Genomic DNA, 26,002 nt, shown 5'->3' with positions numbered 1-26,002 from the left:
ATTTTGCTTGGATACCTGTTGCAAGATGCTTCCTGAAAATCTTGTAAGAAATAAGAAATGTAAAATTCAGCCTTATTTAAATGAAAGAAAAATGGTGTTTCCCAAAGAGGAAATAGGCATGCAGAGGAAAGGCATACAAGCTGTGAAAAGAATAGGAATGAGCATGAAGTTAAACTTTCAAGAATGTGCACCTTCTTGGCATATAGTAGGATGACAAAGGACCACTTTTCCATTTGAAACTAAAAAAAGATACCTCTGCTGGGGTTTAGTACTTAACTTGCTTTTTTTTCCCCTTCACTGATTCTTTTTCCTTTTATGATTATTCCTTAGGGTGAAAAATTCGGCCCCTTTGCAGGGGAGAAGCGAATGCCACAGGAACTGGATGAGGACACAGACTGCAGGCTTATGTGGGAAGTGAGTATCCTAGTATGACATAATCACACCTAGTAAAGCTGTTCTCATAATTAACTTTTTACTGTAACAAAAAAATTCTGCTTGTTTTGCTTTTTTAATTTTTTTTTTGGTCTTCCCTAGCTTAAAGATTATATAGGGAGATTTTGTAGTTATTCATGCTTTGGAAAACATGCTTTTTGGGCAGAGGGCGATTGACTTCAGGTCAAGGGAAACAAAATATAACATAATTGTGAAAAATTACTGAAAAATGTGAAAATAATAAAAGATATAAGTAATTTGAATATGGGAAGATGATTGTAAGTTACGGAGATACGGATTTTGGCTGATCAGCAGCTCCAAGCTTCTTCCACCTGTGACATAAAACATTTCCTGAGGTGTGATACTTGTGCTAGTGTTTGGCAATTGTATAAGTGAAGCTTTTAAACTTTAGAAATTTTGAAATGCAGTTTGTAATTGTGAGATATTTTTAGCAGAAGAAAAACCAGGTGCTGTGGGCAGAGGAAAGCATAATGAGTTTCAGGGCTCTTCTAAACTCTTCTATATGTATTAGGCAGCAGCAGTAGTTTAAAAGCTAGATTTTGTAGTTAGGTTCTTAACCCATCCTAGTTCCTGTTGTAGCTGTGTTTGCCTGTAGCAGAAATCTGAGTTCACTAGTTGAGAAGAATGCACTAACTGAAAAATACTTGAAGCAAGCAGTTTCATCATCTTTGTTCTCATCTGAAAAGAAACAACACAATATGCTTTATTACAAATTTTTGCTGTATATATAGTACGTGTTAATATGCCCTCTCTCACTTGCCTGTTCATGATGCTTCTGCAGGTTATTTTAAATAAAATATTTGAGCTATAACAATGTTATCAGAAAGGATGGTGGGTGTATTACAGCAATGAGACGCCTTCAAATTTGTTGGAAAGATGTAATTTTCCAGATGCCTCATTGCTGGTTGTTAAATAAGGTTTATCGGTTAAATTAATTTGGAGACTACTGGATGGAGACATGCAATCTGAAGGCAGATTGTAAAAAAAAAAAAGCTTTTTCAGAGAGGACAATAAGGCCAAGTAGTAGAGACTTTTTATAGGTCAAGTAAAAATGAACATGGATGGAATGTTTCTTTTCTTGGTATGTGAAGCCTGGGATCTGAGCTATAATTTTGTGCAATAGTTTTCTGTGAGGAAGGTTACCACATGCATTTCTAGCTGTCTGGAGTCATGGTCTGTGATGTGGTCTGTTTTGATCAAGCTATTCCTTTTTCTCTGAGACCAGTATTGTGAGCTGGCATCTCTGAGATATCCTATTGAAACAGAATTATACATGTTATGTTTTCTTTTGGTCTTTGGGAAAACATGGGAGAAAGAATTTATTTGGTCCAGTGATTTTGTTAAATAAAGTTCTGAGGGTTTGTGTTTAAATTAAATATAGCAACAAGCTACTAGTCAGCCTCTATCTTGCATGGTTTTATAGAAATCAAAGTTTTACATTTAATCAAGGAGCATCATTGATCTCGCTGTTATCTTTGTGAAAGCATTACATGCTGAAATGTTTTACAAATTATGTGAAAGGGAAAAAAAAATCCAGATCTGTAGTAATCATGTAGTTAGGAGTAATAATAGTAAGCCAAGAAAAAGTTGAAATGACACTGTGCTTTCTTTTTCTTCTTCCAACATAAGCCACCTCCCTGTTATCCTCCAACCCTCAAATAGTTATCTCTCAGACTGACTTGCATGTTCTGCTAGTTAAGTATGTAGCTAGTTGCTGTTGATGAATTGGGAGTTTTTTTCTGATTCCTAGTATCCCACTAACACATTGATTAAATATTGCTTCATTGGTCTGTACTTGGTACCGACTTGTACTTCATTGGTATACTTGGCACAGAAATTTTAAATTATATGTATTTGCTGGAAGAGCAAGTGCCTTAAGGCAAGATTGGAATAATCTTTAGGTATTAAAATTTGCAGCAGTTTTTGTTTCTGGAGGCTCAGATGTCCCTTTGCGAAGGCAGTATTTCTGTTAAGTTTGTTTTATCACCCCTAATTGAGAAAGTATTATTCATTTCACTCGTATTGGATTGTGGCTAGCATGTATTTTTGATGATGTATCTGGCATATTGTTAAAACTGGGTGGGCTTGGAAGACTTAGTTTTTCAAATACTCTTGATACATGAAGAAATGTCAGGGTTGGATGACAGATAACACACTGTGTAATGCTGAATGTTACATATTTCGGGTTTGGTTTCTGTCTCTCAAGGTTAAGTTTTCTTCAGTGCTATATTAAAACAGAAAAGAACAGAAACATGCTAGAAGCCAGTCTTCCAGTGGAAGCTGATGTTCGTGTTTATTTATATGGGGAAATGAAATGAACTCAGTTTATACCATTGAACACTCACTTTTGCAGAGACAATTGCTTTCAGTTAAATAACCCTGCCTGAAAATTATTGAAGGCAGCAGAAATCTGCCATTGGCTGCAGTCAGCTTCAGACCAGAGCTTGAATGTTAGGACTGAGAAATCAAGCACTTTAAGCTAGTGGTGGTGGTGGGGTTTGTTTTGTGGGGTTTGTTTTGGGTTTTTTTGCTTTGTTTTTTTTTTTTTTTTTTTTTTTTTTTTACCTTTTTCTGTCATATATTAGCTGTGGTTCTGGCATAGGAAGACTTTTCACATACAACTCATTACGTAGAATTATGTCTTGAGTTTCAAGATGAAATAATTTGATTTGAAGAATTTTATTTGTTCTCAAGATGAATGTATTATTAGAAATCTAGTCCTTAGCAACGTAGACTATTTTTTTCTGTATGAAATCTACCTTTCCAGTCATTACTTCTCAGACAGTATTTGTACTTAATTATTTTGCTTTGAATGTTCTTATATTAATCTTCGTTTGACTTTAAAAAAATGTTTGTTTTTCCCATTTCTTAGACAAATGGATCTGGATGCATTCTTACAGAAGTTGCATTTAAAATAACTTTTGCTGATCATAACAGTCAAACACTGATGCCCTCAGGTGCAAGTTTGTCATAGATTTTAAATTTCATTAAATTAATGCCCACTGCATTACATAGGTGTCCAAAGTTGTTTATTCATTTTCTAACCAGTTTGTTTATCTAGATAACTGTAATTAACTAACTCTTTTAAAGGTTTGGTAATCTTTATTCATGTGAAGTGTATGATTTTGTTTTATTTTCAATGATTTTTGGAATAGGCACCTTAATTATCTTCTCATCTTTGGTGATGAGAAGAATCTAATCCTGAATCTACTCCTCACCTATTCAGCTATGTGATTTATTTACCGTGTTAGAAAGTACTTCTTGATAGGCTGAAGTGCTACTATTGTCATCTGAGCTTTTTATAGAAGATGACACGTAATTTTCTTAAGGAGATGTGGGTATCTTTCCAGTGAAAATAAAGTTCATCCCTGGTTGTGAAAGGCCCAGAAAATGTTAGCAGATGTTGAGGAATGAGCTTTTTGAACCATTTGGTCTCTGACAAAGTCAAGTAACATCATGCAGTAGCAGGAGTTTTGGTTGAAAAGAAGTGCAACATGGCTGTCTGACTTTCAGTTCTCCTTAGTGAGTAAGCAAATCAACAGTTGTTACTGCAGGTTTCCTTTATAAATATTATTTTAATACTTTCTACAGCGGTGTTGAAATGTGAGTTTTGTACTCAGCAGTGAGCTCTGTGATGAAGGTCTGAAACTGAGGATGCAGAAGCATCTAGCTATTTTACACTAATAACAATAAAAATCATGTTTTCAGCTAATAAAAAAAAAATGCTATGCAGAAAAGAGTACTTTTCATGATTTTTTGACTGAACATGGATTCTTAGATTTATGAAGGTTTAGAAAATGGTTTCCGGAAAGCAGATGGTGTGTTTACAGCCTTCAGCAAAGGTAACCATCTGCTTATTTTCAGTGAAATTTTTTTTTCTACTTCTTTTCTTGCCAGGTGTGCATGGTAGACACTTGCAATTGTGCTCGTGAGCATTTTTAAGTAGCATACATGACAACTTTAGATGTATTTTGAAAATCTGGAAATCATTTCATTGCCACATAAAAGACTAGCAGATGGAGTAGTGCCTTTTGTGATGGGCATTACAAACAGCTTAAACCTTGTTTAGACCTGTGTAGGGTTTCATATGGTTATTCAGTGAATAAGGACACTTTTTTTTCCAAATACTTGTCTAGTGTCACGGCATTGGTTTATGTGGAATAATTCAATGATGTCCTGTAAAGCCTCCTGTGTTAAAACAGTAAAGGTCAGGGTTTTCATCTTACTGTGACGACATTTGACTGCATTAACTCAGTGACACCTTTTTGGTTATTCACAAGAACATAATTCTTAGATGACTCAATTTGAGGTGCTGGTGTCTGATGCATGGTTTGGCTATGCGTATACATTTTAGGTGTTTGATTGTAGTGAGTGACCAAATATTGAGGGTGTTGTAGTAAAATGGAAATAGATACCTTGCCATGCATGAATTCGAATCAGCCTTTGGCTCATGGCAGAGCCTGCTTATACAGAAGCATGAAACAAATTGTTACTTATTTTTTTTGCCTGGGAAATCAAAGGTGGCTGCAATCCTGGTCACAGCACTTACTTGTAGAAGAAATTCCAAGTTATCTCCATTGATTACAGAAACTATAAGAACATCTTGGTCTCAGTGGCTGAAAGGGCCTCAGTAGTAAATGGGTCCTAGACCAGAGTGGTCTACTGAACTACAGGAGACAGACTCAATTTTTGTGGATTTACTACTATATTTAGAAGAAATAGTGATAAGGTCCTGCTTTTAAACAAAAAAATGTAGTATGATATTATCTACTGGTGGCTAGGCTTTTGAAGTATCTTTCTAGCTCTTTCATTGATTCTTCATGTAGACCTATCATTTAGCCCTTCTAGATCTCTGTTAATCTATGAAGATGACTGATTCTTTATTATTTAGCAGTGATCTCATGACTTAGAAGCATTTTTAGTTTGTTTGTTATTAAAAAAATAATAAGAATTAATTTTGTACCTGAGTTCTGGTCCTCTTAAAATAATTTTAAATTTCTTTCTGCATTAACCAATGCAGCCTGAAGATCTAAAGGAACATGCCTCAAGATAACTGGATGATTTTGCTAAATGCATGTAATACCAACTGGATAGAAATTGGGAAAATAACAGTAAAACATGGAATTACTCATGTAGACAGATGAGAGGTTGAAAGGTCACAACTGCAAAATACAAATATGTTCACTAGCTTTATGGAATTGATACTACTTCATAAAATTATGTGGGAAACTCAGACCCATAACAATCTTTTGAGTGACCTGTAGTTATAAAATATTCTAACATTTCAGATGTGTTGGGGAAATGCAGTAATTTGCTTGCACATACATTAAGAAAATCTTCCTTAAACAATTTTCTACTTCAGTTTGTGATATACAAAAGTATTTTTCATTTCCTCTTCCCAAAAGACATCCTCATTTTCCCAATGATTTCCTGCCAGCGTAACTGTGGTAGACAGGTTATCCTGAAGCTCCCTGGAGTGGTTGGGTGAGTGGAAAGGAGTTTCTTGGGAGCAGACTGGTAGCTTTGTTGCAGAATGAATCCATTTAAGTTTTCTGAGACTTATATGGAGTAAGTGGTAAGGATATGTGTGGGGATATTTGTAAAAGAGGTTTCTTGGAGATAATGAAAGCCAAGAAACCTTATTCAGTATGGGGAGGCTTTTTTTTCATCATGTTTGAGAAATGTACATGCAGAGTTCTATTCTGTGGTCTAGAGATGGAAATTGCAGAATCTTTAATAAAATTTCTTGAGGAACAAATAAATAGCTTGACATCACATGCTGTGATAGCTTGAGCAGCTGCCAGTTTTGAGGGGAAATTACTGAGGCTACACAGTACATGTCTCAAGTCTAGTCCATGTTAAATACAATGTTTTGACTGTTCTTCATGAATTTCCTTTCTCACATCTGTGTATTTGATACAGCATTATTTCTTCATGAGGTGAGAAAAGCAGTAGAAAATATAATATCGCTTTAAGGGATTTAAGGTGTTCTTTTATCAAGAGCTTCCTTCTGTGTTACTTTTATTTGATATCTCTTTATGGATTGGCAGAGACTAAGAAAACACAACTGAGATGATTGTGTATCACTGAAGTGAATATAAATGCTTCTTACGTCATTTAAGGATCAAGCAAATGAAGAATGGACAGCTAGTGTAACATACGGTTTTTATAATAGAATCTTGATGGCTTCTCATTCCAACTCAAGATCTGATGGAAACCTGTATAGCCTACATGGTAGGCGTCTGTGACCTGTGCTTTGGTAGCTTGTCACAAAGTCACAAAGTATTAGCTTGTCTGTAATTGCTCAAAGATGCTAATCTGCAATATTAGCCATTTTCACTCAAAGAAAGGTTCTGATGAGTGGATTACCCATTTAGAATTTGGTATTTATTACAGTATAATCACTGAAGCACTTCTGATTGGTAGGTGGCTTTTCAGGAGGTGACCACACTATTACCATTTATTTCTTTGTACATTTGGAGCTTGCTTTTATGGTTTGATTGCTCTCCTTCTGCCCATGTTCCAAATTTGAGCAACAATTCCATCAAGAAGCAGGCATTACTTCCTGAGGTGATAGTCAAAAGAGTGACACAATGACTGAGGTTGGCAGAAATGTCTGCAGTGAGGTCCAACCTCCCTGCTCAAGTAGGGAAGAACCAGGACAGCTGTTGAGTATCTGCATCTTTGAGAACTGGTGATTGTGCAACCCCTTTTTTTGCCAGCAATGTTTTCATTTTTTTCAATGTAAGCTGGAATTTTGTCACAGTCATAGAAATTCTATGGATCTGTAATGATAGCCAGAAGTTCCTGATATAGAGATAACATATCTGGAGTGTGGAATTCTTTCTTTCAAGTGGCTTCATTTACTTGACAAAATCTGAATGTGTTTCCTCTCCTAAATAATTTACAGCCATAAGTAATATACTGACTATTTCAGAGGATACTCGTTGAATGCAAGATGTATTTACTGTGCACAAGCATACCTTGGTGTTTTACATGTTTGTTTGTGTTTGATAAAAAATTTTAATTATGACTTCTTTTTATATGTTTCAGGTTCGTGGGAGTAAAGGTGAAGTCCTTTATATCCTGGATGCAAGCAATCCACGCCATTCTAATTGGCTGCGTTTTGTCCATGAGGCTCCATCACAGGAACAGAAGAACCTGGCTGCTATCCAGGTAGATTTGGTGGATTCCTACAATTTGCTTCCAGTTACTGATTTATGAGTTCATTCTCCTCTTTGGTCTTTATCTCATGAAGAAAAATTGCAAGTTCTCAGAAAAGTAGCAAACTACTTTTCTTTTCCTACTTTTCTTCTTAGAAGGTAACTCTTCTGCTTATTATACCATAAATAAGATTGACAGGATGAAAGACAAAGTGGTTCTTCGTCAGCATCTGATACTCTTTGAAAGGTTTATATTAATCCACTGCAATGGGAACTGCACTTAGTTGCTCACATGAACTATTTCTCCTGGCTTAAAGTGAATAGTTTGCGTAATAAGTAAATTATCAATTCCAGAGTAGTTAACTTGCTATGTAACAGCCTTTTCATTGTGGAAATTAAAAACATAATTGGGCTTAATCAGGAGTCAGAATTTAGAGCTCAGGTATGGGCTTAGGTGTGTGGAAAGCAGAATCATGCATTCCTGTAATAGTTTGAAATGAAATACAAAAATGTGAGAGGTCATGAAAGCGAGCACAGTGCTTAAAATATTCTGGTAGAAATCAGCAAATTGATACATCTAATTATTTGAGAGGTTGATCAGGCAGTGCTTGAGGGAGGGTAAGTTAATGAAAACAGATCTTTTTCTAGTCTTGTCTGTGGATCTGAATTTATCCAACTTATTTTTATACTTTTATATTTGTCATTTCCAGCATTCTGTGGGAATGATTTCCACTCTTTTAACAACATGTGATGTTGAGACATGATTCTAATTTTTTTTACTTCTAGAAACTTCTTAATTCTACTTGTTTCCCTTGTCCTTCTGTAACAGTGAATAGTTACTTTATGCAAATTATCCTATGACGCCCTTCATTTTATAGAACCATATATTATATCATTTCCCTCTTATTTGACAGCTGTTTTCTCAAGATGAAGAGTCTTAGTCTATTTAATCTCATTTTTTTAATTCTTTAGCTTTGCAGAAGGCAACAAAGACGGTGATACTTTTCTAGTTACAGCTGTTGTCCTCTTGGAGATAATGATTTTTTATTATTTCAATATCTGAGTTTTTTTACAGTCAAATAATTTCCAATCCAACATTGCATTGGATGAATTAGCTGTTGAATTAATGGAGAATGACATTCGCTGCATTCAGCTTTTGCATTCAAAAGTATACTTTACAAAGTATTGTTTCAGGCTAAACGAGGCTATTTGTTGATGTAATCCAACCTTACAAAAAAACAGGAAAAGGCGTATCATTTACCATCAATTTTAAAAATTATTATTATGTATTTTCATCATACAATCACACTCATTAAGGTCGGAAAAGACCTCTAAGATCATCAAATCCAACTGTCAGCCCAACACCACCACTGAATTCAACTGTGTCCTCAAGTACAATGTCTAAATGTTTTTTTTTTTAAAGACCTCCAGGGATGCTGACTCCACCCCTTCCCTGGGCAGCCTGTTCCAGTGCCTGACTACTCTTTCAATAAGTAAACTTTTCTTAATATCCAATCTGAAACTCCCTTGGTGCAATATGAGTCCATTTCCTCTCATCCTATCACCAGTTACATTGGAGAAGAGACCAACTCCCACCCCACCACAGCCTCCTTCCAGGTAGCTGTAGAGAGCAATAAGGTCTCCCCCTCAGCCTTATCAGGCTGATAAGATGACTTTTTCCTAGGATTTGCCTGCAGATCCTTGAGAAAATAATTAAAAACCAGTGCATTTTAAAGCCAAACAGAAAAAAAAGTATTTTTCCTTACTGAGAAAACAAAGTTCATTCCTGATGAAATTAAACAGGAACAAACATTCTAAAACTACTAAGTAGAAAAAGGATACTAGTAAAGCCCTGGCATGTAGTTACGTGACAGATGCATTACTGCTGTTTTCCCTGCCCTTTCCCCTCTATTCTTACTCAGTGCGACTCAACACAAATAATTTCCATTTCTCTGTTGATAACCTGTCCTTAATGGCCTACTCGTCAGAGGGACTATTTTATTATTTGGATCTTGAGCAAATGCTGCCCAGTGAGATTGCTGCTTCTACTTTCTCTGCAGAGCTGGGATCAGCCTCCCTCCTCCTGCCCCAGTTGTGAGACTTTGTTTTCTGTTCTGCTGTTTATCTGCTCCTTCCACCTTCTGCCATCATCACAGTAGTTGAAGGCTGCTGTTAACAGTGTACTGTGTTAGGAAATCCAGCTGGTTATCTGCTAGCCTTCACTTGACTTGCATCTCCCACTCCCCAGAGCTCTAGTTCTACTGAGTGCCAGCCTGTGAGGTTCCATCACGTACTGCTGACTAAACAGGGCTTCAGTTTTGCTGCTGCTGTTGTTTCCTTGGACCTTGTTGCTGTTTCTGTTTTAGGTCTCTATGGACAGCTTCATGCTCTACCTTTCCTCAAGGACTGACCTCCAGGTTGTTATCCGTGATTCAGACCTCTAGCTCTCAGCATTGTGTCTACAATTGAATTTTGAGTAATGGATAAGAGAGCATTCACAGTTCATCTGTTTGGCAAAAACTCTTGTCAGTGCTGCCCGGATGACTGCTTTGTTATGTTTTTCCTGATGGCTTTGACAAGTCAGTGGTTAATTTACTATGACCACCCACCATGCAATTATTTCTATATGTTTTACATATGTCCTTGTCTCTCATTTATACCAAAATCTATCAAAAGGTTCATTGTCCTGCTTATAGTAGGAAAAAAATGCATCAAGAATGTTAGTCCTAGAAAAGCTTCTACAGAAAAACATTTGGAATATTTACAGGGAAAATCAGAATAAACGTGATCAGCATGTACAAAATTATGAAGAATATAGGGAAGGCAAAGTTATAAAAATAAACAAAAATGTACTAATTTTTCTCAGTTTTTTTTTTTTTTTTTTTTTTTTTAAAAACTACCATAAAGTATCAGCTGCCAAAGTAGCTTGTGCATTGTATGTGAGCAACCCTGAAGCTGTGTAGGTATTTATAAGTGCCTATTTGCAAATAACATGAACAAGTACTAGTGTTGAAAAAAGCTGAATATGTGCCTATTTCTTTGCAGGGTTTGATCTCACTTTAGCAGATTGAGATGCAAATCCCAAAACTCTGCTATTCCTTTAAGAAAAACAACAATACAGCACACAAATCCTCTAGTATTTTAGTCACACAATCTTTGTCTTTAATGTAAGTAAGTTTAGGGCCATTTGGTGCAGTAGAACTTTATTTTATGAAATCAGCAGGCAAAACATTAGTGGAATATGTCCACTAACAATACCCTTTAATTTTAATTGAGAGTTGTCTGTTTGCCACCAAGATGATAAAATGATGTTATGGATTATGGAGTTATGAATTACATCAATAAAGTTGTTTTAGCTTCTTTATCATTACTTGAAAGTTAATATGGCTATGAAAAAAGAAAGGTTTCATTGCTGGACAAGTAGCTAAATTAATTTAAAAATCCAGAAGAATTGGTAATACAGGATATGACAAAAAAAAAAAACAAAACCTAATCTTAAGGCAGCTGAATGATTACATGCTATATATATAACAAAGTAGAATATAAAAAAGAGGCAGGAGAGGAGAATTATAACACCTTGTTCTAAGCAATGATGCATATTGGAAAAGCCTCAAAGGTGAGTCAGCAGAATATTTCCAGAATACCACAGTACAGAGGTGTTTTATCTGTGGAGCCACAGTGGGAAAGAAGTGTTAGGCTCCCCAAGGGATGGAGCCAGCCCTTCCATAGTTGGGAGCTAATATTTTTTCAGAGCCCTTTATTTGTCTCTAGATTTTACTTTTTTTTTTTTTTTTTTTTTTTTCCCCCACATAATTACTCATTGCTTTGACTTACTGTTTGCAACAGGAAGGGGAAAATATTTTCTATCTAGCTGTGGAAGATATTGAAACAGACACAGAACTTTTGATTGGGTACTTAGACAGTGACATGGAAGAAGAAGAGGAGGAGGAGGAGGAAGTAACTGCTATCCAGGAAGATGAAGGGAGTGGCAACAAAAAAGAAGTACATCCAGTAGGTGAAAAAACTGCAGGTGAGCAATACGTAAGATAACTTGAGAGGATGTATGTAGGATAATTTGAGTGCTTAAATTAGTAATAAAGAAGACAGAGAGCACTGTGTAAGCTTGTGGAACCAAAAGGCTCCCCAGGTTTAGTCTGAGCTCTTGTATTATTTTTACATTTTTTAATTTTGATTTGAGTTGAGGTACTTTGCCTAGTAAGAAGCAGCCACTCCTGTGAATTACTGACTGAGTGGATGGACATGGATTTCATGAGAGGTTGCCATTAATTTTTCAGCTATAGATAGAGTTATTTCATCTGACACAGTCTTATGAAAGCAAAATATTTGCTAACAGGGCTAGGTTATACCTTAGTTAGACAGGAGGGAAATAAAGCCTTCCATAGAACAGTTCAGCCAATCCTAAGGAAAGATGGCTAAGAGAAGTTATGTGACCTGAGCTGTCTGGTGAATTCTCAGCATCTTTACCGAAGTAAGGACAATGTTGATGAGTAATTTCATCTAACAGCTGAAGTCATACCCAACTTCAGACTTCGCATCCATTTTCAATAATGCTGATGGTCATCCACTCAAGATAGGCTGTCCATAATACATTAAGAGACAATGTCTTCTGTGAATTTCATTAGGCCATTTTGCATCATGTATTTCTGGCAAAGGGTTTCTCTTATTGCAACCAAAATATTCCTTGGAAACCATTCCTTTGTTTTTTTTTTTTTTATTTGTTTCCGATCATGTAGATCTCCTCACCTGTAAACAGGACCATGTGTGCCCATACTGTGAATCCAGTTTTGCCAGCCAGGAGATTCTAGCAGAACATCTTCAGACTTTGCACCAAAAACCCAGTGAGGAGAAGGAATTTAAGTGTCGAAACTGTGGGAAGAAATTCCCTGTTAAGCAAGCTTTACAAAGACAGTGAGTAGAAACAAGACTGTTTTTTTCAGAGATCATTTAAATCAATTTAATTCAATCATTTACTTCTTTTGGCTTAGTTATTTGTACTCGTACCCTTTACTTTATTCTGTTATTATTTTTATTTCTTGTATTTCTTGGAGATTTCAATTTGAATTGGAAGTATGTTGCTACTTTTTGTGTTTTAAAATAATACACTGTAGACCAGATCAGAGCTGTTGTTTGGTGCTAAACTGTTGGTCTTCATCAGTGGACTATTAATAGTTAAGGAGATATAATTTTTAAGGTGTGGGTGCTGTTATACTACTAAAGTAAGATTTAGAAGAAAATAGTTGGTGTTCTAGATGGACCAAAAAGTGAAGAACAATGCTTCACATTTGCTTAATTAAATATTTGGATGACGGCAAAAAAAAACCCAAATAGATTAAAGAAGTGATTTAAGACCACATTTTTACTGTCCTTGCTAGTGTAATTTTTTTTGTCATGAAAGTCATATACCTTTCAATTATACTTTTGTACAAAAACATACAAAAACATGGTTTTGTCATGGTTTATAAACCTTCTTGCTTGCAATAAAAATTTACTTTTTAATGCATCTAATTAAAGATACTGCATTGGATGCTTATGCGATTATGGACAGTACATTTGATCTAACTGTCCTATGGGAAAGAAACAGACATATTTCATAGAATGCACTGATGACTAATTTTGTAATAAACTGAGTTTTCATCAAGTTATGTGAATCATGTGAACTTTCCTAGAATTGAAAACTCTACCTGAGGTCTGTGCTCTTTTTTGGAAAGAAGTAAAATTACATAGCAAATATTTTGTGGAGGCACTTAAATATTTTTCTTCAACTTAGAGTTGTTCCTTCTAAGCGGAAGCTGGATTTGTGCTATATATAACCAGTTAAGTAAATTTTTACATCATGCAAAGTAAGATTAATCTGTGATTGAGGATACAGGGGTATGATCCTGACTCTTGCTCTTCATGCATTTGAGTAGTCCCACTAAATTCCTAAAAATTTCACATATTAAATAGATTACTCACCTACCTAAAGATTTGTAGAGCTGAATACATGTTTTAGCTACTGCAAGCCTGTGTAAGGTGTAGTATGTTCCCTGCGTTTATTATTTATTTATTTACTCTTTTCTTTTACTTTTCCTTATTTCTTTAGTGTACTTCAGTGTACAGAGAATATCAGCCCAGGAGACTCTACAAGAAGTTTTCAGTGCTCTGTTTGCAATACTTCGTTCAGCTCAGAATTGAGGTTTTGTGTCTGAGTTACTGGACTGCTGTCATATCATTGCTGGCTTCCCTTTGCATGCTAGCTTTCAAGCTTGTTAGTTTATGTGAATCCTAAAAGTGAAAGGAGCCAAATGCTTTCATTCCTACTTGCTGTAAGTAATGCATGTGGTGGCCTTGGAGCTCTGCAGTACAGCATGTGTTAAGCTCAGAGTACTTTATGTGTGTCTGGTTTCTGTAGATACTGCTTTATGTCTTTGGTTTGTTTTTTTTGTTTGTTTGTTTGTTTGTTTCACTGGTCATTCCATGTAGTTATGAACAGCACAAAGAGGCATGCAGAAGGGATGCCAGATTCATATGCAAAGCAGATAGCTGCGGGAAGAGGTTCAAGAGTAAGGATGCCCTGAAAAAACATAAAGAAAATGTTCACAGTGGTAAGACAGAGTTTAATGTTTCTTTGGGGAAAAAAACCCTCTAACATGTTCCTAGCCTTAAATTTGCAAATCAGAGTAAATGTTGTCTTTAGTTTTCTTTTTAATGGATTCATTTGTGTAAAAAAAACAAATGAAGAAGTAGCTAATTGCAAGAGTAACTGTTTCTCCTCCCTCCGACAGAAATTACTGTATACCAGATGAATCATTAGTCTACTGCAGAAAATGTAATAGAGGATTCTGGGGAAATTTAAACTGGGTGAATAGTAGGTAAGGCAAAATATTTAAGTGCTGAGGAAAGTCAGCCACTGGCACAAACTGCTACAGGAAGTGGTGAGTTCCTGATCTTTTGATAATTTTAGAACACAATGGGATGTCTTTCTGGAAGACATGCTTCACAAATGATTAGGCTTGATGAAAGTATTGCATAAAACTTGTACTGCCTCTGTTATGCAGGAAGCCAAACAGGCAATCCACTAGTCCTGTTAGGACTAGAGTTTTTGTATCTGTACATTGTGAATCAATAGTTTTAAGTCAAACTTCACTCTGTTTTCATGAAAGTGCAAAATACTATGCCTGGGTCCAGAATGCAGATCTCTGTTCTGGCATTCTGCTCCCTCTGTATATCCCCTCTCAGTGTCAGTGGAAGTTTAGTGTATGTGGAGACAGAAGAATACCAGAGTGGAAAGAAAACATGCTTTAATTGGTGATGGCAGCACTGAGATGCTTTGTAAGATTTTCATTACAATAAAATTTTCTCTTCTGCCAAATTCATACCGTGTACAGAAACCCTTCAGTATTAATTCTTATAAAAATTATCTCCTTTTTTTTTCAGTAGCAGTAACCATTCTTTTAATTCATGACTATTGTCATGTTTAGGCTTAGCTTTGGTCATTTATGCAGTGGTGTACAAATTCCAGCGTTCTTTTGAATGATCACTCCAGTTATGATTGAGAGCAGATGCCTGGAGAATATTTTTGCTCTGTCTGCACAAGGAGCAGAGCTTTTATTTTACCACTAGGGACTCAGAATCAGAGACAGTGTTAGTGCAGGAAGGAAAATGGCCTATGACTAGAATTCCTTCTTGCCTTGTGTTACCTTGAGGCAAGGGAAAGTAGAAATGATTGTTATGGCTGTTGCCTGTTATGCAAATCTATTAACAAGTGTATTCTTGTATTTATGTATATATCAGTGTATATATAAATATTTGTCAGAAGTTTTATAACAGCAAATGCACATGGGAGGTTAAGTACCTTTTTATACTACAAATGTAAGTACTGAAGCAATCAATTGACACGGTATATTGTAAGAAGAATCAACATAATGGGAATCTTTTTAAAAACAGAAAGAATAGGAAATCTAGGATGCTGAGAGTCTGAAAATTTGATCTGGAAGGCATCTTATGATTAGATTTATGACCCGTATTTCCTCAATGCTTGACTAAGCAGTATTGCAGTCCTCTTTCATTCTGTGTCCATTCTTTTTACTGTTCAATGTGATATGAACATTTTTTTACATGCACTAGGAAATACCTAATACATGGGCATGCAATTATAAAGAATTAGGTTTGTGGAGGCTCTGTCGTATAATAAAGGAGCATTGTGGATTACTAAAATGAATTTCAAAAAGGTAAATAAAAGATAAACCAAATTAAATGCTCCTGTCATTTTTAAAAACAACTGTTAGATGGGAAGGAAGATGTATCTGGTAGCTGACCTACAGCTTGTTTTGTAATTTACATTTTAGATATTTGAATTAAGAATATTATGCTAATACATTTTCTTTCTTGTTCAGTTAAAGATCATTAATGATATCTTGCTTTTATGTAGAGGAATGCTTAATGCTTTCTGAAAAAAGGACATTGGGAAATGGTGCTTTTAACTTCACTTAGGGTTTGTTTTTTTTTGTCATTGCTGCACTAACTCCTGTGTTGACTTCTGTAAGGAATCAACTGTTCAGTTAGAAGGTTTTTTGTTGTGAATTGTTCTTTGTTGTGAATTATGCTCTTCATATTGGTTTGGTGATGTATGATAACATTTGTTTGAAGGTTATATTTCTTTACTATTCTAGTTTTCTTGATGTACATTCCAGCAGTAGGTGGTTTGTTGGACACCCACAGAGATCTCCTGATATGGAATACTTTGAAGAATATTTTTACAAATGTAAAAATCTTAGTCAAATGACCCGTGCAGTCACATACTCTTTCTTAGCCCTTCCTTTTTAAGATGGTGGTGATGTTTTGTTTCTATTTCAGGAAATTCTAGGAAGAAGCTGTTGTGTTCAGTGTGCAATAAGAAATGTTCCTCAACAGCAAATCTCCAAGAGCATCGAAAGGTCAGTAAGGTGAAGGGTAACCCACAGGAGGCTCTGACTTCACTAAGACATGAGACTGGTGCTTAGGTAACTTGAAAGCTGCTGTACTATAAACCTTTAGGTAGTCTCTTACATGGTTACAAAACCAATTTATTTTATTGCAGGCCTTAAGCTTTGTAATCCCAATTTGTTAAACTAAAAATTTTCCTGAAGTTTTAATGCATCTTTTCTCAAATACAAAGATGTTTCTGCTTGTATTGTATATGCATTCCAACTAAGTCAAAGTTGTCTGCTGTTCTTCAGCATTCTTAAACATTAAGCTAAATGTAAAGGTGTGTTATGTAGAGGTAGAATATATCCAGACTATAAAAGAGGCTCATGAGCCTTCAGTTTTTTGCACAAAATGCAATCAATTCTTAGTACTTCTTGACATACTGGTAAGGGTGTTACTTGTTATTTAGTTATGCCGTAGTAAAAAAATTTTCTTCCTCAAAAGCAGATTTTTAAGGTCTTTTTGTTTATGCATGTAATCTTTTATAACCAGAACAAGACAGGTTAACAGTTTGAAAAGCGTCTTTTGGAAATAAGGGGGTTCATACAGAAATAGAGATGGACTATGAATATGATATTCAGAATTCATTTTATCCAAAGGAAGTCCCTGCAAGATTAATTTGATAAATCACTAACCCAGGAGGTTCTTTTTTGACAAGAAGCTACATTGTACTGTTTATCAGATTAACTGTAAGTCTTAATAATGCCCTGGTTATCACATGTGCCCATTGAGGATGTAGATTATATCAATTAAAATATGTTGTTGCAAAGGGAATGGTGGGGCCTCTCCTTTTTAGTTTGTTTTTCTTCTTGCTTGTGTTACTATGCCCTGCGTTTCTTGTCTTATAGAGCTATAATTAATTATACCTCAGACCAAATGATGGTCTTCATTACTGCATGTAATTACTGTTTTACATATCAATGCACCTTATGGTGGCTCTGAATATGCAAAATATCATGTTAATATGTCCATTTTAAAAAAAAATGGTTGGTTTGTTTCAGTAGTTGTAATTGTGCAGATGCTATGACACATGCTAGCAAGCTTTCAAGCTGCATTGATGGTTGGCCAGTTGAGCACTCATTCATCTTAAGAATCACCATGAAGATTTTGTGCATAAAACTTCCTTATTTCCTCTTCTCAATTGGCTCCTCTTTTAAGACATCCAGAAAACAGGTATTTAGATTCACATACCTACGTCAGACAGTGAAGGAAATGGCAAGCAGGACACATGCCTTCTGTTTACCTGAATTATTCTGTTTTTGTAGAAGGTAGGGGGAAATCCATTACCAACATTGCCAAAAATATATATAAAAACAGTAAGAGAAGAATAGGTGAAACAGGGAGAAGAGATCCTTTCTTTTTCACCCATACTCTGTCAATGTCAAGAAATAAAAGTAAAGGTAAAATGTAACCCAAACAACAGATAGAGAAAATCTGACACAGAGAAAGAAGGTGCAGAGGGTGGATATATAAGGGAGATAAAGAGATCTGTTCATTCTCTGAAGACAGAGTAATTAAGATCTTTAGCTTTTGTGAGGTCTTTGATTTAAAATAATTTTTAGCTTTGTGTGTCTTATAGATTGTTTGTTTCTTCAATGTGTAAAATAATCCCCATCTTTTCTGAAATCATCTTCTGTCCCTTAGTCCTCCCTTTTTGTCTTCCAGAATGTTGCTTATACTATGCTAATTTTTGGTGGCACTGCTCATCTCATTCAATTCAATGAAATACAGGGCTGGAATAGACCTCAGGAGGTTTTCTAAGCCACTGTATTTTGTAGAGAGGAGTAAGCATGTATCTCAGTCATCTTAGATATATGCTGTCTCATCTCCTGAAAAGTTCCACTAAAGAAAATTCTGCTATCTCCATAGATACCTTTTGTATTTTGATTTTCAGCTTCAGTGCCATCAACTTTTTGTAATATGTTCTTCAGTCACTGTTGGTTTTTGTGTTGTTTTGTTTTTCTGATGTCCTACTTATATCTTCTTCACTGCAAATTGTGTTAATTGCTCTTTTCCCTATCTGAGAGAAGGCTAAGAAAAATTCACTACTGTCATCTTTATAACAAGTAGCAATTGCAAAGTTGTTATGAACTCCATTTGCAATTCCTAGGCTGTACAAGCACAGCTATCTCAACCTTGCTTCACCCATCTGTTTTTAAAAAAAATTTTTCTTTTAGTAAGCTCTTTTTCTTGTCGATTCTCTTTTTCACCTATGTGCTTCTTAAAGTCTGCTGTCTAAACAAAAAGAGCAGCATGTCTATTAATACATATCAGAGTGACAGAGCTTTCTGACAGCAGTATCAATTCCTATTTTGTATGGAAATAATGTTTTCTGTAGTGGTGCAATGTAAACTGTTGGTTATCATGTAGCATTTGTGCATTTAATTTCCCATGGCTAAATACTGAGTGTTTTCAAGCTTCATTCAGTGTATGGAAATAATTTTGGATTCTGATCTTGTCTTAGTGATTATAGGTCTATCTAGAATAGTCTCATCTACAATTTTGATTTTATTTTCAAAACTACTTACTATAATCCAGCTCGCCTTCTGCATGATTCCTACAAACCTTAAACAAGTTCTGATATTGATCCACTAATACTACTACCTTTTTAGTGGTGATCAGTGTGTTTTTATTTTACATTCTTTCTATTACCACCTGCTTTCTTTTGCCCTATCCTTCAGTTGTTAAATGACATCATTCTATCTGATATTTATAGTAGTCCATAATTTGGGCTGCTAAGTGATATGGTAGTATAAAAGTTATCTCTGAGCAAACACAATTCAGGAAATGCTGTCCAGGAGCTCCCAGAAGACTGGGTAATAAAATTAAGAAATTTATTGTAAAATCACCTTTTGGCAGATCTGTGATCTCTACTGCCACAGCAAATGAAACACCATCTGAACTATATTCTGATACCAAGTTTTGAGGTTTAAGTAAATGCAAAATTCAGTCATTCAGCAGCGATAATAGTGAGCAAGCAAGCGAATTGACTTCATTGATGCATGTTCTTGGTAAAGGGTTCCTTTTGTACCTTTGAATGTAGGTCTCATGTTTTTGATTTTAATTTCTCACAGGAACTTAAACTTGAAAGTAAGCATATGAATGTGAATAGCACAGGTTGCCAGGCCCCTCCACTGAGGCTGTTCTGTTCTTCAAGTGGAAAGAATGATTCAAACAAAATACCATTGTTGCTTATTTATTTTCCTAGATGATGCAGGGAGAATTGATTGTACTATACTTTCAGTATTTAGAGGAAGAGTGGGACAGAGTATGTATCTTCCTGGCTCTACAGCTATGGAATGAGTTTCTGACTCATGTTGTAGGCAGGTGTTTTCAATGGCAAAGCAGCTAATTCTCCTGTTAAGAAAGAAGATTAAGGGCACTTTTGAATGCAAGGGAGTAAAACTTGTTTTGACTTTGGAAAAGGTCATAAAACAAGTGCCTGAATGAATATAGGTTTGTGCTTCGCTGGTAAGAGTACTTTGTGTCATTGCCCTTCTGTATGTCTTAGTGGATTTCTTACATGAGTCTGTAATATTCCAAGAGGCATGGTATAGCTCAGTCTGCTGGAGAGAAAATGACAGAACCAAGAAGTATCCTACTAATCATTCGATATAAGAATGTTTTATTTTTTATGATAAAACCTTTATTCTTTCTTAACTTTTAGTGTAGAGCTGCACTCCCTGAAAAATTGTGATGAGGAGGGTCACCCTTAAACATAATCTGTGACTTCCTCTCTGCCTTTTTTTTCACCTGCCAGTTTCAGTCATCTGTGTTGCTTTTTATTCTGCCCCTTTTTGTTTGAGTGGGAGAAATCTTTATCTTTCGCAGTCTCTACAAAAGCCATAGAAAGGCAGAGAGAACCAAATTTTGAACACCACTTTAAAACTGACAGTAACATTTAACAATTTTATTTGGATGCAATATTGTCATCTCATTGTTCTCTCAAAGCTCTGCTTTCCATCAGACAGTTTCATTCAATTCTTAGAGTGATAGATAGAAATTCCAAATAGTTTTTGGAAAATCTGGTCATGAATTACTTGTATCTTCAAAGTTTTAGCTCAGTTTCACCCCCACAAAATCTGTTTTGAATCACCTTTTTAAAATTTTAAGGTAGACCTGTAAGTGAAGGAATGTATTCATCGGAGCAGATATCAATTCTTCCCCTGTACTCAGCGCTGGTTAGGCCACACCTCGAGTACTGTGTCCAGTTCTGGGCCCCTCAGTTTAAGAAGGATGTAGAGGTCCTGGAACAGGTCCAAAGGAGGGCAACCAGGCTGGTGAAGAGACTCGAGCACAGGCCCTATGAGATGAGGCTGAGAGAGCTGGGGCTGTTCAGCCTGAAGAAGAGGAGGCTCAGGGGAGACCTCATTGCTGTCTACAACTACCTGAAAGGAGGCTGTAGCGAGGTGGGAAGTGGACTCTTTTCACAGACGACCTTCAACAAGACAAGAGGACACAGTCTTAAGTTGTGCCAGGGGAGGTTTAGGTTAGATATTAGAAAGAATTTCTTCACGGAGAGGGTGATTAGGCTATGGAATGGACTGCCTGGTGAGGTGGTAGATTCTCCATCCCTGGAGACATTTAAAAAAAGACTGGATGTGGCACTCAGTGCCATGGTCTAGCAACTGCTCCGGTGGGTCAAGGGTTGGACTAGATGATCTCTGAGGTCCCTTCCAACCCGGCTAATTCTATGATTCTATGATTCAATGTTGCTCAGATGGTTGGTGTTTAATATAACACATAGGAAGTTGTTATCTGAAGGTGTAGTTTTTGAAATACCTATGAAATAATTTTATGTTCTCAATTTAATTTAACAGATGTCTATGGTGATAGTTGTTACTGCCCCCGACTGAGACTAGTTTTGTTATACAAATAAATCATTGCATGAACTATTGTCTGTGGTATTACAGCTTGTATACTCCTAGAGCATGTTACTTGACATGTATTCTTAAAATTAAAATCTGTTTGAATATCATTATTCATTTAAAAAATGCTATATTTTATTAATGCTATTGCCATGTAATTGCTCACTTTTCTAAAGAACTGATTAAAGCTATAGAATATATGCTTGATAGCTACCAATATTTAATGCATGTACACATAAATCCAACTGATTCTAAAGAATTGATTGAAGGATATCAGCTGTAGAATATAGGTTTGATAGCTGTAGCTTTTTAATGCACATGCACAGAAGTATCTGCTTTGACACAAATGTATTCAATGAGACTGTTTATTAAACAACACTCCTAAGTTGAAATCAGACATTTGTAAGCATTAAAGTCTAGGTTCTAGTATATTAAATGTTATGTTTAAAAATACCTTACAAGTTATTCCAAATAATTATGATGGAGGGGGAATTCAGATAGTTTGCAAAATTATGTAAACTTTAGTCTACAACCTAAGTAAAATTTTTAATCTTTTGGGAAGGGATGGAGTACTAGCTCATGTGTGCATGCCACAGAAATTAGTCTGAAATGTGTCTGAATAACAGAATATTTAGAAGGAATGATCTTGGCTTGAGTTTACTACCTGATTTTGTCTGAGGTTTTCATTAAGCATCACTTTGCAAAGTGTGCAAGTTTGCAGAGATTGTAGGAAATGGAACAGCCACTTTTTAGATTATTAGAACATTGTAATTTCTTCTAAAGTTCCTTTATGAGTTGCAGCATAAAAATATGGTGAGGCAGAATACTTAAACAGGAACTCTGGCTTTGTTTGTTTGAAGTGGAAGTCTTAGTTGATCTTCTTTACTATGCTGTCCTCAAATATTTTTCATTGAGTGTTGTATCAGAGTTTCACTATTTGTAATTTTTAGCTGCTAGATTCTCCTACAGAAGGTCTATAGAGTTCCCCAAAAAAACTTTATGAAAAGTGATCTCTGCCCTGAAGTTTTGCTGTCTGGGGCTGTGGTTCCAAAAAGATGAAATGCACTGTAACTAGGTTGAGGGTATGCTGCTGGTAATAAATGCAATACAGAGCTGAAGGTGAATGGTAATCTTGATAGGCAAAGAAATATGTATGTTTCATGGTTTATATGTACGATTTTGGGATACAATAAATAATACAGGGTTTTGTTTTGTTTTTTTCTTGAGTTTCACAAGTTGCAGCTCTCAACTGGCTCTTCAGTTCTTCTAGTATTTAATCCTTGATAATGCTATGTGCTGTGACAACAATCCTGCTGATGCTTTCTGCATTTGCAGTTTGAGACACTGCAGCCCCTCCACTATCTTGCCTCTGAAAGCTTTTAAGACAAACAATCCTGAAGAAGTTTGAAAGTACTTGTTTTTTAAAATTCTTACAGAAGCTATTAAGTAGTTCCTGTGTAATTTGTATTTACATCTTATTAACTAGACAGAAATGTTCTGCAAAGGTATTCTGCATCTGTATTTTTAAAGCTTTAGTAATATTGTGTCCTGGTTTCCCTGGGACATAATAACAGGCCAGCCATGAAGGCAATTTCCAGTCAGCTGGGAGCTTAAGTGAGGGCAGCTGCCCCAAGCTGACTACCAGGTGTATCCCAGACCATAAACCTCACCCTCATCATAAAGGAGAAAGGTATGCTGGGGATAGGGAGCTACTCTTGCTGGGGCTCCTTCCCCTCCTGCTCCCAGGGGCTGGCCCGAGTATAACCCTTTATACTTATGTTGGTGTTAGTATTAATTTTGCTATGTCATGAAATCTGTTTTCATTTCAACCCATGGATCTCCTCTCCTTTTCCTCATTCCCCTTCTTGGCTGGGGTCATCAGGAGAAGAGAGCACCTGATATAGTTTAGCTGTGAATAGAGGATTAATGTAGGTATAATGATATCTTAAATGGATCTGATAGTTTAAATTTCCATAACCTGTGTTTCTGGTGATAGTTTTTTGTCTGCAATTATGAATACTTATTTTTTTGAGAGATATTGTTCATAAAGGGACTAGCAAGGGGCAAATTACATAATATTTGTGAATATTAGTATAGCTACTGGCTAAGAAATAGTTACAATCTGTTAGAGAATTCCTACATATTTAAGATTTGTGATCTTGTTTGAGATGCATTTAATTATTAAATGCTCATTTTGCAGGTCCACGAGATATTTGAGTGTCAGGAATGTGACAAGAAATTTATTTCAGCTAACCAGCTAAAACGCCATATGATCACTCATTCAGGTAGTGTATAAAAATAATAAAAGCCTACATATATGTGTGTATATATTTGATGTGTATTGAATTTTCCCTGTGTCTGTTTCTTATAGAAAGCTTGATGAATTCTGTGCCGTCCTGAGCTGTTCAAACGCTTTTCACGTTCCAAAGAAACTGTCTAACTTATCCTTTCTAAGCCTTTCAAAAATCAAAGTGTAATGCTATAGTCACCTTCCTGTTGCTGCCTTGTAAAGCTATTTTTTCTTGCAGTCTGCAGTAGATGCTGTCTGGAATGAGGCAAAAGATTGCTACCTGGTTGATAGAGGAGGTGAAAAACTGGTGGTTGAAATTTCATGTTGAATAGGATGGGAGATGGGGTATGCTGTCAGACAGATCTGTGATAAAAAGACAAAGTCATTCATGTATGCATGTAAATAGTAGTTGACTGGTGTCCGTAGTTTCCCGTCAGAGCTACACAGCTCATGCTCCACACATTTCATAGACCACACTTTCATTGTGCCTGTCCTCGGCCAGAACAGGTTACTGTGAGCAAGGAGGAGCCTGTCCATAGGTCTGGCAGTGTGACACGAATTGGCTCTGCTAGGATTTCTGATCGCTGCAGTCCAGTGTTTGTCTTTCACCAGTGATTAGAAACATCACATCACAATGGAAACACAAATGTTCTATCAAATACGTTAGCATTTTAAAAATGCAGGTTTTTACAGTTGCCCAGGCTTATAACTGAACTATTTTCTCGGTATCAGTCTACACCAAAAGTTCATTTCTTGTAAAATAATCTGTATCTCAGAGGCTCCTGGCTTTCTTTTGACACTTTTGTATGAGTGTTACTGTAGTTAGGTTGCAGTCATCAGTTGAAGCATAAAGGCTTTTTGGATAGGACCTTTTGGTTTTGGAAGCTAATATGTATATTGTTAATTACGCTTTTAAAACATTTAAACTGTCATGCCCTCTTTCCCATTTGTAATCTGGAAACAGACTTTTCCTCTTTGAAGTAAGTCTCTTTTGATTTAAGCTAATTAATCACAATTTAGTTTTAGCAATGATTATTGCAAAGAATGTGCCAATTTCTTGAGATGCACCATGGCTCATCTTTTGTGAAGTGACTTAACTGTCTAACATAAAGGGCATTAGATGTCTTTCTAATTGGTTTAATCTTAATTGGGTTGACTTAATTGCAAAAATCTCTCTGAGGAGATGACTGTCTCTGCCTTTCATCTTCTCCCCCTGTATAAATAGGAGATTAAATGTCCCCCACTCATTTTCTGCAGAAAAACGCCCCTACACCTGCGAGGTTTGCAATAAGTCCTTCAAACGACTTGATCAAGTGACTGCACACAAAATAATACACAGTGAAGATAAACCTTATAAATGCAAGCTTTGTGGAAAGGGATTTGCTCACAGAAATGTTTACAAGAATCACAAGAAGGTAAAGCACTCTGCTGTTGTTGTTTACAGGTCTGCCAGCCTCACTTTTGCAGATTTTTTTTTTCTTTTAAGTGGTTCGTCATTAAGCTCTGGCATGCTTATAAACATGGGATTAAAGTATTGGAGAATGTATTTTTTTAGTGTTCTTTGTTATATCCAAAGTATCGAACTGCTAAATGAATTTGGGTAAAAAACAAAACCAAAAAAAAAATTAAACAAGCAAAAAGAACTCGGAGTTGCTTGGTTAAAAGAATCAAATAACCCCCCAAGCTGACTTTTCTGTTTGGTTTTTTTTTTTCTTTTTTTTTTTTTAGTGTTTTTTTAAGTATTAGGTTATCAAGTTAAAAATGTGACCAAAATGTCTCCAATTTTTAGGTTTTTTTAATGCCATATTTGAATAAAAGTACGTGTAATCTTTTTGCAGTCATTGTCTTATCAGCAGATGCTTTCAAGCTAAATTGGCTTTGCACTGAGGAGCATTCACACATAACAATATCAGAAGAAATTTTCCCTGAAAACTAGGCTCATGAAAGGATGCTCTGCTTCAGTTGGTTGAAGCTCAAGTCTACTACGCTTAAATTTGGTGATGCCTGCCATTATTCAACCTCTTCTCACTTGTGTCCTGTGATAGGGTGAAAGACAATGAATTCATGATAAAGCACAGGAAGTTCCACCTTAACATGAGGAAGAATTTCTTTAATGTAAGGGCTACAGTGCCCTGGAACAAGCTCCCCAAAAAGGTTGTGGAATCTCCTTCTCAGGAGAATTTCAAGACATGTCTAGGTGCATTTCTGAGTTACCTGCCCTGGATTTGGTCCTGCTATGGCAAGGGGCTTGGACTCAATCT

General features: G+C 36.0%; 1 protein-coding gene across 2 annotated transcripts in view; it reads left to right on the top strand.

Moving 5' to 3' along the window:
* PRDM5 (PR/SET domain 5) overlaps positions 1-26,002 on the top strand; it is a 61,289-nt gene that overhangs the window by 3,579 nt on the left and 31,708 nt on the right. For both annotated transcript variants that reach the window (XM_008503258.2, XM_030450600.1), the window contains exons 2-10: positions 331-414; positions 7,507-7,629; positions 11,463-11,646; positions 12,371-12,545; positions 13,720-13,812; positions 14,100-14,221; positions 16,473-16,552; positions 23,652-23,736; positions 24,999-25,156. In XM_008503258.2, coding sequence (XP_008501480.1) covers positions 331-414; positions 7,507-7,629; positions 11,463-11,646; positions 12,371-12,545; positions 13,720-13,812; positions 14,100-14,221; positions 16,473-16,552; positions 23,652-23,736; positions 24,999-25,156 — 1,104 coding nt within the window. The remainder of the gene's footprint in view (positions 1-330; positions 415-7,506; positions 7,630-11,462; positions 11,647-12,370; positions 12,546-13,719; positions 13,813-14,099; positions 14,222-16,472; positions 16,553-23,651; positions 23,737-24,998; positions 25,157-26,002) is intronic.

The sequence above is a fragment of the Calypte anna genome, chromosome 4B, assembly GCF_003957555.1.
Source record: "Calypte anna isolate BGI_N300 chromosome 4B, bCalAnn1_v1.p, whole genome shotgun sequence".
NCBI lineage: Eukaryota > Metazoa > Chordata > Aves > Apodiformes > Trochilidae > Calypte > Calypte anna.
The sequence above is the reverse complement of the archived record's forward strand: the minus strand, read 5'-3'. Positions and strand labels throughout refer to the sequence as shown.